General features: G+C 42.5%; 2 protein-coding genes across 2 annotated transcripts in view; both read right to left on the minus strand.

Moving 5' to 3' along the window:
- Positions 1 to 7,520, minus strand: part of rem2 (RAS (RAD and GEM)-like GTP binding 2) — a 26,980-nt gene extending 19,460 nt beyond the window's left edge. The window contains exons 1-3 of the mRNA XM_034886756.1: positions 7,101 to 7,520; positions 4,816 to 5,152; positions 1,975 to 2,048 (exon numbers count right to left, since the gene is read on the minus strand). Of these exons, the coding sequence (XP_034742647.1) occupies positions 1,975 to 2,048; positions 4,816 to 5,152; positions 7,101 to 7,268 (579 nt within the window). The 5' untranslated portion in view covers positions 7,269 to 7,520. The remainder of the gene's footprint in view (positions 1 to 1,974; positions 2,049 to 4,815; positions 5,153 to 7,100) is intronic.
- Positions 5,300 to 13,618, minus strand: part of carmil3 (capping protein regulator and myosin 1 linker 3) — a 96,609-nt gene continuing 88,290 nt past the window's right edge. Inside the window, exon 43 of the transcript XR_004658647.1 lies at positions 5,300 to 5,310. The gene's annotated coding sequence lies outside the window, so the exon portion shown is untranslated. The remainder of the gene's footprint in view (positions 5,311 to 13,618) is intronic.

The raw sequence follows: 13,618 nt of genomic DNA on the forward strand, positions 1-13,618 counted from the left end.
ATATATATATATATATATATATATATATATATATACATACATATATGTGTGTTTCTACAGTCACAGTAATCTCTACCTGCTGTTTGCGCTGTGTGCACCGCTCACTGCACTGCAGTTGGGAAAATACAGAGCTTCAGCTAGACCTTCATGTGTCAATCAGCTTGAGCCAAGCCAAGAAAGCACTCACACTCGGGGGATTGTTCCCCGAGTGTAAGTGTAACCCCCAATTTCCACCGGATGGACAGCTCTGTGCTCCGCCGTCCGTCAATACCTACCAGGTCCAGGTTTGTTGGACCTTGGCCTATTTTATTTGAAAATTCACCAAAGATTTATTTTGTACTAGCTGCCGTGTCCGGCAAAACAGAAGCTCTGTGTATTTGCTCCGGAGGGCTGTGCATCGCCGGAGCTGGGACCGAGTCGGGACGCAGCCATTCTGCGGTATGTGGGAATACACACATTGACTTTAATGGAAACCTAATGACTCTGCTGCCGTTCCGGAGCAGATCCGTACTGGAACTGGATCGGTGCTGATTGGCCTGGACTGAGAACATAAGAAGCCCCACAGCCAACAGTGTCAACAGTGTCAGTGTCAACATGCTGACTGTTCTAACATTATCTTATGCAGGAGTGAGCGATTAAGTCAGCCCTGTATGTGCATACATGAGAGTGTATATGTGTGTGCGTGTCTTTGCTCGTTGCTATAGCAACTTGGTAGGCTGTGGTGCACCATGGAGAACACTTGCAGCCCTGCCTCTTGGGATTGGCGATTGATGCTGTGCCAGTGCGAGGCCAAAACAAGCGTTAGGCAGCTGGACAACCTCTGTTGGCATGCCTGACTCTGTGTGTGCAGGTTTGTATATGTCTTTTATCTATGACCATTACCACAAGAAAAGCACAAAATCATGAGCATATATTGGCGCGTGATTTAGAACGCTGTCCAGTCCTCTCTGCCTCTCCCCACTGCTGACAGCCCTGGAGTTATTCCAAGTTTCCCGCTGGCCTGGGACTGTTGCTTCAGCCTTAATGCCCTGCCTTGTATTAATGCGCACAGAATAACAAATGTAATTACTCTTAGCAAGATGTAACCATGGCAGAAAAGGGCCAGCGGAGAGAGGCGAGCGAACGCCACAACAAAAGAAATTAAAAGAGCAAGTGGACAGTGAGATTTGGTGATGATGACAGCTGCAGGAAGGAAGGGCAACAAAATTGGGGGTGGGGAGGAGACAGCAAAGTGATGAAATGATCTAGCTCCCAGCGAAGTTCCCCGGGGCCAAATGTTGCCGTGTGTGAATAATTTAACATAACGGGGAGAGCCCCTGAACGCCAAGTGGACATCTGGCTCAGTATGCATTAGGGACGATCTATCCTTCACACACAATAGCTAGCATCATATTATTAATAGACAGTTATGACTGCATGCATTTTGATTTCCTCAGCAAGATGAGGAGCTTTTTGACAAGCTGTTATTGTTCTCCACAGCTGCCTGCTGCAGCTCAAGTTTATCCTGCTCAAAACCCATCGCCACAGGGTTGTATTAACTCACTCACACAGTTCCCCTCAAAAGGTTGATGATGCACAGCGGCAGCAAATTTAGCCCTCGCCAAAAAAAAAAAAAAGTGTTAACTGTAGATTTGAATTGAAATAAGTAAGGTTAACAAAAGAGTGATTTCCACTTTTCCAAAATAAGAACTTCAAAAGGTACTTTAAAGGAAACACAGCTGCAGGATTAGGCCCTACCTTTACAGTGTAGCACACACTTCTACACTATACACTACACATAAAAGTTAAAGTATGTGCGCATTCTTTTTACGCTCAAATACATACAAATAATTTGCCCAGCGCAGTGACTGAACAAATGCTTTTTTTTCCATTCCATGTGAACAAGCAATACATGTCAAACCAGGGACTGGAGGAGGCAACCGTACAAGATAAAGAGGACAGAGGGACTGAGGAGGGAAGCTGACAGTAACATACCTGTTTCCAGTTGTCGAAAACTATGATTTTGCTGTCCTCTTCGTCGACTGTCACTGAGCTCTCGTAGCCCTCGCCTGCAAGCAAATACAAATTTCACACACATCAGCACACAGAGTGTAATGATAAACACCACACTGCCATTAAATAAAAGCAGCACTATATATTGAAATACAAAAATGTGACAGGATGCATTGTGAGTCTAACCAAATTATAATAATATTAAAGCAACATTAGAGAACTTTTCCCGCTTCAGTCCCCCTACAGGTTGGAAGAGGAGTTGTCCATTACATTACATTATGCAAATTTGCCGGATCGGATAGCGGATCTGTACAGTAGTTTGAGTGAACTGGGCAATGTAACGTAATGGACAATTCCGCTTCCAACCTGTAGGGGGACCGAAGCGAAAAAGTTCTCCAGTGTTGCTTTAACTTCAGTGAAATGTCAGTGGTCTAAATTGCTGCTACTGAAAAAGTTGACTAATGAATCAAGGTCTTAACAAATGTCCTTCACCTAATCAAGACACCTTAAATGAGTTTCATGTAGATGTTTAAATTGGGTTATGTGGCCACCTGACATGTTTGGAAAGTGTTACTGCATCCCATTTCAGACAACTGCTCCCTCTCTTTATGACATTCTTATATTGACATTTCTGTAGTCCAATTTAAAGAATATAATTGGTGATTTTTATCAATGTTCACAAATTCCATGGAAAAGCAATCCAACACTTCAACCCTTTTTCCTACCCTATCTGTGACACTCACCTCAAAGCCTGATTGTTCCTACTGAACATAGAAATCTTTGAAAAAGATGGGCCATTATTTTTATCATTCAAAAAGACACATTCATTTTCTAAAAAAGCTGGACACTTTAGTTTGTTGCAAAGGTTCCTCAAACAGGAGTAAATTGTAAATTTGTTGGGGATGCTTTTCAGCAGCAGATTATTATACGTTCAGGTAGTGGGAGAGTGTACGTTTTTAAGGCAGCAGAAAGCCGTAGATGGGAACAACTCCAAAAGATTTCAGTAGCCATGTTCGTCTTAATGAAGGGAAATGTCGCCCAGTGCAATGGTGTAGCTCAATGAAATGCTTTATGATGTACCAGGCTTTTTACTACACAGACAATACTTTAGTTTAATAGGATCAATGTGTTGTTTGTTGTGGCGATTTGGGATTTGTTAACAATAAAAAAATATGTATAAATAGACTTAGAAAATGCTTCTATTAGCTGCATTTTACTGGCTAATTACAACGAAAATCTATATTTACAAAATAAAAAAGGTAAAACTTATAAATGGGTGTTGACCATTTAACTGTATCGATACACACCTAGAAAGCACACTAACTATAATTGGATGGAAGGTTTTAAAAATACACATTAACCCAAAATAGCTTGAAAAAGATTGGAAAATCCACTCTAATGAATGACATGAAGCACCCTGTAGTTTCTGGTTTTAATAAGGTCTTGATGTCTTTTACTAGTAATTACTTGGTGAAGACAGGCATTGATTGGCGAGGTGGTAACCCATCCACAGAGCTGATATGTTGCAAGAACATCTAGTAAAAAATAGCTATTAAAGGCGACAATTAAACAGGTGTTGATTTGTGCGTTTACATCTGAAATTTTGACATGTAGCTCATAGAATAATTTTAAATAGAAATGTGTACAGGCTCCTTGGATGGAAGTTCTTTTTCTGTCCATTTATGACGCATGCATCCAAATGTGCTATACATACATACTACATGGGCAATAATGAAAACTGTATGGTTTGAGTCAGGCGCAAGTCAGCTTTATGCATTAAGGAGCGTGAGGCTATGTTCACGCTGCCTCAGTGCTTAACTCAAATTTATTGCCTGGATCCGATATTTGTTAAATGTGACCAATATCAGATTCCACCGTGAACTAGTTACAGTCCTAACTTGCATGCGCTAAAGAACAATAACAAATACACACGCAGCCGGCTGTCGTACAGAAGTAAAGGGAGGCCATTGAAGTGATCCTTTACAGTTTCATTTATACAGTATTTTTTTTGGCAGTGGAAGCCAGAATTCGTGAGAAGACGATAACAAGGACGACAAGAGAGAAAGACTAATTTCAATTATGGCGTTTTGTGGAGCAATGGCTACTACTTCTGTACGGAGATGAGTGTGGATGCGGGGAATCATGGCATGAATGACTGCTGCCAGCGCAGAATTGTGACAAATGTTGGTCTAGGCCAGGGAAACGTAAAAGTCGTATGAATTCCAATATTACTGTTCAGAATGAGGTCACCTAGCAAAAAATCAGACTAGGCTGTATCTGATTTAGGACCACATGTGGAATTGTCCCAAATGAGAATTAAAAAGATCCGATCCTGAGTGATGTGTGCCGTTCACACTGACAGATCTGAGTCATATATGAGCAAAAAAATCTGATATGGGCCAATTTGGCCACAAGCTGAACGTAGCCTTCGTGACACTGACTCATTAATTGACTCTTTGAAAACCAGGGTTGACTATCTTCTCTGTTGCAGAGAGCTGTATGGAAGACAGACCTAGTGACTGACAAAGGGTCAAAGCAAGGCTGTTTCTGCCAAGGCTGCTTTTAAGGCAGGGTTGGGAACTCTTTCCAATACAAACTTAAATATATTGTTTGAAATGGCCTGTACAACCCGACAGCAATATATAACTTATGGGGAAAAGATATGTAATCTATAGCTGCTGTAACCCTTTAAAAACACTTCACAATAAGTGTCTAAATTAAGCTTTAAAAAGTTAATCCTTAAGACTGATTTTAAAAGGATTTTGAGTCCGAACACAGGTACACATCCACACAAAAGCACACAATGCCTATCCAAGTTTTTACCACATGCTTGTGTCTCAGAGTCTATAGAGAGGGATCTGTCCGACTGCCCGGTCAGAGATAAGGCAAGCGACGTCTTGCCCACGCCATTCTGTCCCAGTAGCACTATCCTCAATGCCCCACCGTGGTTGTGGTAAGTTGACTGGGCGGCTGTTGATTGGCTGAAGCACTCATCCTGAGGCACCGCTGTGTCACTGATAGGCAATGTGGCAGGCTCTGCCATGTTGGGGATCCAATCACAGTCCTCAGACACGGCCTCTTCCCTCCGCAGCTGGTGTTTGAGAGGCAGGGGTGTGCTTCCACGCCGGAGGGGGGGCGCCGTGGTGAGAAACATTTTATACTAGAATGAAATTGAGAGATAACAAAAAGACGTGTAGAACGGAGCACAGCAGTTAGAAATAGTCCAAAAGGTCCAAACAGGCTGCAGATTTACCTGTAACACTGTCTATTTTGGTAAAGTACTGAAGAATGGGGGAAGGGTGTTTCCACTGGGTGTGCCTATGTGTGGAAGGGAGAGGTGGTGATAACAGTGGAGGTGAGTCAAACAAGTGGAAGTGAGAGAGAGAGAGAGAGAGGCTGAAGGAGGATGCACAGCTTTTCAAAGGGAAACCTATGAGTGGAGTGAGCAGAGGGAGACAGAAGACGGGGGGGAGCTGTCGCTGGAAAGAGTAAAGATAAAAAGATGCTAATAGACAGCAGGTTGATGAGGACACACAGAGAGGAGGAGAGAAAGAAAATGAATCACAACGGACGGACAGAGGAAAAGAGGCAGCAGCTGTCTGCAATGAGGGTATAAGTGCTCTATAAGGGGGCTCTATCCCGTACACTGTGTACAAAAATGGGTCAAAAACTTAAAGTCTTTATATACATATCTACCTAGTCATTTAAAAAAAGGAAAACAGTCAGCGGTTTACTCTGGAACAATAGTTTTGCTGAGAAGAGTGTGTGTTGGGATAAGTTTGTGTGTGCATGAGCCTAACAGAGTGTGTGTTTTGCAGCCAAGGGTCAACGATGGACGACCTTCATCAATATTAATACAGCAATTAACTCCACTCCAGCAGCACCCTTGGGCTTCTGTGGCCAAGCGTCTGCCTGTGGCAGAGTTAAGTAATGTATTGGGTGCTTAATGAAAGGTTATTGACAAAATAACAACATATTAGAATCAAATGCATAGAGGAATGTCTCACAAATTACTATAAACTCAATAAACACTTCGCTGACACAGTGTCAACTAAAACTAGAGGTTATAGGGTTATGGTTGGTGTAGTGTGGTGATGTGTAACATATTGTTGTATACTATAGTTTAATAGTATTTTTACGTTTTTTTTATTTTTATAGTATAACACAGTATTATTATTTTTCAGCCATACAGTTGGGGTGTGGCTGCTTGTTAACACAGACGCTTGCTCTCTCTCTCTCTCTCTCTCTCTCTCTCTCTCTCTCTCTCTCTCTCTCTCTCTCTCACACACGTGTAGACCCACGAGCGCGCGCGCGCACACACACACACACACACACACACACACACGCACACACACACACACACGGGTAGCTCAATTAGGTTTATTGAATGAACTAATCAATTAAGCATGGCCTTTACTGTCTGCAGCTCTCATGGGAGCTGTACACGCAGAAACTGTAAACTCTGACAGCAGGCTGGAGTCAGTGTGTCAAGGGTTAATCTCCTTCTCTAGCCAGGCTGTCAAGAAACTAGGGCAAACAACAGTGCACAATACAAAATTAAGACTGCAGTCAATGTTTTTATTCTTCCATCGTTACTGCCCAATCACACTGTCTGCTGCTTCTTTACCAGCAACCTAGTTATGTCTGCTGTACATTCATTCTTCCAAACCATGTTTACTGTTAGTCTAGGGCTCAGTAATATGCAATATGGAGTATCTATGAAGGAATCTATGGAATAAATGGTCCACCAAGAGTGAGACAGGTTACAGAATACAGTGCGTGAAAGACAATATAAAGTCACTATTGTCTAGCACTGAAACGTGCTGGAATAGGATTCTGTAATGATATTCAAAAAGTGAGTAAAGATGAAAAATGCTTAACATTTCAAACTGAATTCCCACACAGATAGTGTGATAGTGTAATATTCTCTAAGGTGCACATTAGAGGGAGTTTGTGTGTGTGTGTGTGTGTGTGTGTGTGTGTGTGTGTTGGTGTTCGCCTGTGTGCGTGCGTAAGCACCCTACCTGGTGTGTGTCCGTGTAGTCTGTGCTATTGTGCAGAGCGCACGAGGTGGGATTATAGAAGGTGGAAAGTGTGTGTTGCCTCACCTGGTCAGCCATGGTCATCAATAAGAATTCTCTTAATGGAACAAGTGCTGTAGTAGCAACCGCCTCTGCCGCCCGGTTCAGGTCATCCGTGCAGGGCGAATAAGACCCGGCATCACATTCACAGCGGCGGTAACACACGGTGCACAAAAGAGACGATCCACATCTCATTTACCATGATGTTATTCTGTCCACACCGGCGCGTAAAATCCTCCTCTGGTGTGTTGAAAAGGGAGATGCGGCGCATAGAACCCTGGGATATCTAGGTAGTAGTATTAGGCTGGACAGGAGGCTAAAGAGGTTACACCTGCGTTTCCGTTTGGAATAAGAAGCGAGTTCTTATGGGAAGAAGAAACAAAGCCATCAGCACAATAACACATCCCGCCTTGTCCTTATGGCGTCCCAACGACCAGCAGAGACTGCGCTTCCCTCCCCACCTACAGTTAACCTGCATATCTCTCTCTCCTCCCCCCCCCCCCCCCCCCCCCCCCCCCCCCCCCCTCTCTCTCTCTCTCTCTCTTTCTCTCTCTCGCAAAGTGAGTGCTGGGGGCCGCGTGTTGAGTGAGTGTAACACAGACGCGGGTTTGTGCTTCTCCCCGTGTATTTCTTTCACGTTTAACGGTAGAGAGCCGTAGTCGTCGCTGTGAGCTGAAGCAGCCGACAGAAGGAGGCAGAAGGACGGACGCCTTTTGGAGGTGTCCGTGAACGTGTGTAGGCCTACAAAGGAACGAGGTTTTATTGTGCCCCCACCTCAAAAGGACTAGAATACGTTTTCATTATTAAATGGATTTTAAAAAGGCAGTCCATCGAGTTTGTACATGAAGGGCAGCTTACGTGTCACGACTCGCTTGTAAAAACAGTTGTTGGATTTAAGGAGCTAGTCCGTCTATAGTCAGAACAAAATGAACCTCGATGATATCAGTTATATCAGTTATACTGGATTGGCCGTTTTAGACGTCAAAATCCTAAATAAATATGTTCCTCTCTGTAGGGCTTCTAGTTTGTTTTACTGCGAGTTACCCAGTGTTGAAGAAAGTAGCCGTAGAGATCCTTCTCTCCAATATAATTACACTAGACGGCACTTAATTGGCTCGTGGTGCATTAAGCACCAAAAAAATAATAATTAGAAACTCGACCGCAATGTTTCTTTCCAGAAATGATGACCCGGTTACTATACCCGGTTAAGATAATCAACAGACCTGGTTGTGAGCAGTTTCAGGTAGGAACTAATTTTCTTTTTAACGAACGAACACCCTCCAACCGTATCCCTGTGTATAGAAGCATACTCATGCACGAGAGGCTTAGTGTCCGACATTGCTAGCTTGTAGAGATTAGTTAAAAGTAACCTGATACTGCTAGCTTACCTGAGCTAGCTAACCTTACAAGTTAGGTGGGCAGGAAGCCATTAATGTTACGGAGTCGGGACTCAGCCGTTCCGCAGTCAGTGGAAGTCCACACATTGACTTTGATGGAAACATAATGACTCCGCCACTGTTCCGGAGCTACTAGCAGCTAGCTGGTGGAGACCAAAACAGAGGGGGAAGTGCTAAATATTGGACTTACATTCATTGTTAGACAGACACAAATCTCCAAATAAATGCCAACATTAACCCCTATCTTCTGGAAGTGTAAATAGGCAACTTCTTGCTGATACATTCACTAGAACAACTTTAGAAGGTGATAAAAGTGTGGCAAAAAAAATCTTCATAGAGGCCAAAAAACCTGGAGCAGTAATTAGCCACTTAGCCCTTTTAAAGCTTTAGACACAACTTTTAAAAGAAAATATCTCAGAAATTTGATTTGTGAAATTTAAGCTCCAGCATCAACTGCATTCAAGTTTTAGCTTTAGGCTAATTCTCTGTTAGCGTTTTTTTTTTAAACACAATTTTAAACTCCTTAAATCTACATGCAAGGACTTTGCAACAAACCCACTTTAAGATGAGCTTCTTCCAAGAGTGCATTTGCTTTCTTGAAAAAGAAAAAAATTGGAGTCAGATAATAGATTTCATCACAAAGATTAATGATAAACATACATTCTTAAAACTTTGGAAAGGTAGGATATGAAAAAACTCAGTGTTCCTCCTGCCTATTTCCAATTTGACACTTACAGTGGTAGGTGTATTGCTGAGAGGAACAGAGTGTCGACCATGCTTTGTGAACATGCTGGCCTGGCTAAAATGATTTCTGTGCATCACTACTCAGCTGTAGCTCTTTTTATTACACAGATCCTCCAGTGGGGATATAAATAGTGTTTAATGAAACGGAATGACCTGACATCTTCTTAAGGCTATTAAGCGTTTGTTCTTGCTGTCACACTCAAAGAATCAATACATCTCCAAAATTCCCATTTAGACAATGAGAAGTCCCCTCAGTTAGCATATGAATTCCTTTGATATTAATCCATCTCACTTTGCAGTCTTTTCTTCTCATCGCTGTTCTTAGTTGGCTGGCTCAATGGGCCTGCTCAGCATGACTTAAGCTTTCACTAATCTGCAGACTTAATTAAGTCTCATCAGGACATCAGAGCTTGCTAGTGTCTTGCACTGTGAGAGAGGATCACAGCGCAGACAGATGACAGAGATAAGTGCTCTCATTAGCCACCAAGACGGTATCCCCAAAAATCTGCCTGCTCCTTCTCAAAGAAAACACTGGGGTCTGTCATTAGAATGTGCAGCGGTGCAGTCTGGGAGATGTCAGGAGGTCAAGAGGTAACCGAGGTTCAATTTATGGCTGTCATAAGATGACAACAGCAAGATCAGAGATGACTTCATGTATTTATCCTTGGCACATGCATCCACAGATCATTATAATGGCACCACTGGAAGTGAATTACTTTTCACCATCCAGTGAAATGAAACTGTTGTTTAAACTAAGGGTGACTTCAATGAGCATGTGGAAATTGGTTATACGGATGGTTGTTTTGGACAGCTATTACTTGTCTTTGGCTATAGACAAATTTATTAACGGAGGCTCCAGGAAATTACTGCACCTGGCCAAAAAAATTTCATTTCTATGGATCTTTTTTAAATCATATTTATTGATTTATGAATGAAATCAAACAAGATAAAACATGTTATCAATCTAAGGGATCTTGAACTAAAAGGGTTCCTGTAGGCAGATTTTGTTACCTTTGGACAGTGCCAGGCTATGGCTGTTTCCCTGCTTTCAGTTTTTATGCTAAGCTAAGCTAATTGTCTGTCTGCTGGCTGTAGCTTCATATTTTAGCAAATTATTTATTGAGAGGGTTGTTGATCTTCTCATCTTACTCTCAGCAAGAAAGTGAAAAAACGTATTCAAGATGTTGAACTATTGCTTTAAATATGTCTGTGTTTCGATTTTAAATTGGAGCAATTTCCGTTTTAGTTACAAAACAAACCCATTGTGTTATATTTCAGGGCGGCTTAAGTGATTCCAACCTTCTAATAAATTTAAATCACTGCTCGACGTCTCTCAATACGAATGGCCTGACAAAATAAAATCCAATTACTCGTCCTGAGCCAATTTGTCAAACAAAGCAAGAACACCACATACCTTTTACATTGTGATATTAAACCACTCAGATGCAGATGAGCTTCACTTGAAGTGATTTTGCCATGCAGTCACCTTCTGATATGATCCTTTGTATCAAATATACGCACCTGTCCACATTCAAGCTCAGAGAAAAACCCGGCGGCTTCTATTATTGCTTTCCGTAAGTCACAGAGGCCTCTTTTCACAAGGTTATTGAGATGACACTGACTTTAGACAATGTTGGAGCCTGGAGCTTCACAGGGAGGCGAGCGAGGCCCCGCTGTAATATCCCCAGAGTTTTGGTTCTCTGAGACGGTTAAGTAATACGGTTACAAGATTGTATTGCTTGTTGTACTCTACAAGATGCGATATAACAACATCCTATCGAGTCTCCTTGAAAGAGCCAAAGCTCTTGTCATACAGTGCATATGCTATGTGTCATACCTACAATCCTTTTTTTTATTACAGTTCAGAATGGTTGATATAAAGCTCCATAGGGAATTTGATTTACGTTTGCTTGGATGGGTTATGTCAGTCAATGTGGTCTCTGCAGACGTCCTTCAGACCTTGAAAAAGCCTGTTAAGATTGCAAGTTCAGATCCCATGTGGGCCTCTAAATCACCTCTTTAAGTCCAGGGACCTGTTTTTTTAATGGTGATGTGTGCTTCAATCTAAACAGTAACTCCTTTGTCAAATTTTGTCTTCAGTTGATATGGTTGGCCAGTGAGTTGCTTAGTGGCTCTGGCGTTGTAAGGAGAAATATAAACCTTGGGTTTTTATGGCATACAATGTATTCTGTTTGTGGCACACTGTCATTTATGTGAGAGGCGTACACATTGTTGCCTGGAGCCTTTTTTACATTTACTGTAATGTTGCACAAGCAAAGAGGATGTGACTTTGTCTGCAGACCCACCTAGCCCTCTTCCTACCGACTGGGGTACCCACACACCCCGGAGGTATATTTTTGTCAAATCTCACAGGTGCTTTATTCTATTATTTCACTTTGTCATGATTTGTCAAACAATTTGTTCCTAATGACTTCACATAATTGTTTTCTGTTTCTGTTTTCATTAGCGATTTAATTAGTTGCCAATTCCACCTATGTAGTTTTAATAGATGGACTGATTTATTGAGTTAATGTTTGCCATGGGTCCTAATTTAAAGTGTCACACACTATCAGACACAGACATATCATTTGAAGAATCTAAAATATATATATTAAACCTTTATTTTGACAGAGTATCATACACCAAGGTCACTATTTTGTATTTAAAGAAACAATTAAAAAAGTGTTGACCTTTAAATGACTGTGGGTTTATTTAAATTTTTTTAATATTGCGGTTTGGTTAACCGTATAAATATAACGAATAATGTTTACTCAAAATGAATGACTAATAAATGGTTAATTAACTAAATGATACCAGAATCAAAGGATGGCAAATATGCTTTGAAGCACTAATGTGGATTGTACTTAGGATAAAAGCTGCAATTTGTCTAAGTTTTCAACATTATGCAAATTAACTTTATTTCTTTTAATATAATTAAAACTGCAAGCAGCGATGCACGGGCCCTCGCCCCCTCCCAGCTCGTCGGGGTACTGGAGGAATGGGATTTACTTTGATTTTGCACACAGCCTCAGTGGAGCATGGTAAACAACTGTGTTTCATCCAATGCAGAATAACTGTTGCCAAGAAATGTTTCTAGTGTTTTTTTCAAAAATAACAAATTACATAACCTAACATAACATAACCTTTTGCTATGATGGTTGTTTTTTACAGTAGTAGTAGATTCTTGGTGGTGTTTTTTTATGTTGGTGGGATGGGGTATGTGTATACAAAGAATTTTGTGACTCATGGATTTGGATGTACAGTACAGTGTTTCTTTCATATGATCCATCCATCCATCCATCTTCGACCGCTTATCCGGTATCGGGTCGCGGGGGCAGCAGCTCCAGCAGGGGACCCCAAACTTCCCTTTCCCGAGCCACATCAACCAGCTCCGACTGGGGGATCCCGAGGCGTTCCCAGGCCAGGTTGGAGATATAATCTCGCCACCTAGTCCTGGGTCTTCCCCGAGGCCTCCTCCCAGCTGGACGTGCCTGGAACACCTCCCTAGGGAGGCGCCCAGGAGGCATCCTTACCAGATGCCCGAACCACCTCAACTGGCTCCTTTCGACGCGAAGGAGCAGCGGCTCTACTCCGAGCTCCTCTCGGATGACTGAGCTTCTCACCCTATCTCTAAGGGAGACGCCAGCCACCCTCCTGAGGAAACCCATTTCGGCCGCTTGTACCCTGGATCTCGTTCTTTCGGTCATATGATGGGAAATATTAAAAAAGTATAATGGGGGCATGTGAGAGAGCACAGTTTTGTGTGTGCCAACTTTACTGGGTTGGTCTGGGTCTTGTGTGTGAGTTTGCAGGAGGCTGAGGGCGAGGCCGGCGTGGTGGGCGTGGGGGAGGAGCGGGAGTAAGATGACAGCGTTGCACAGGTTTTTTTCACACATGCTCGGAACTGACGCACAGCCGGACAACAGGATGTAAAAAGCTAACCACCAACACACCAACAAAATCAGTCAGGGCCGTCACCTTCCACAGCAAAGACGCCCTTGTCTCTGTTTATAATAAGAAATATGATGAAGTTGATAATAACCTAAGCCTTGAAATGACTGCTAGCTTAGCTACAAGCTAGCAATCAAACAACAAAGGCTGTCGCTTTAATGGCGTTTTGAGCTAACGTAAGCAACCAAACAGTCATAGATAGCTAAAACGGTTTGGAAATGAATCCCATCTTTGGTTATTTTTAGTAATGAGAAACGTTTATTCTTTCAGGGATTTCCCAAATTTCAAGTCTGCCAGGCTGGGGTTGAGGAGCAGGATGGAGCTCGGCTTGGAGCGACTGCCGGGGGTTTCTCACCAGCACCAGCCACAGCAGAGACCACGCTGCAGGAGACGGTGGTGTTGGTGGAGACAACGTTGAAAAGGAGGTTGACTATGGCGGGCATGGCAAAGGCG

This window comes from Etheostoma cragini, chromosome 12 (assembly GCF_013103735.1).
Source record: "Etheostoma cragini isolate CJK2018 chromosome 12, CSU_Ecrag_1.0, whole genome shotgun sequence".
In the NCBI taxonomy this organism is placed as follows: domain Eukaryota; kingdom Metazoa; phylum Chordata; class Actinopteri; order Perciformes; family Percidae; genus Etheostoma; species Etheostoma cragini.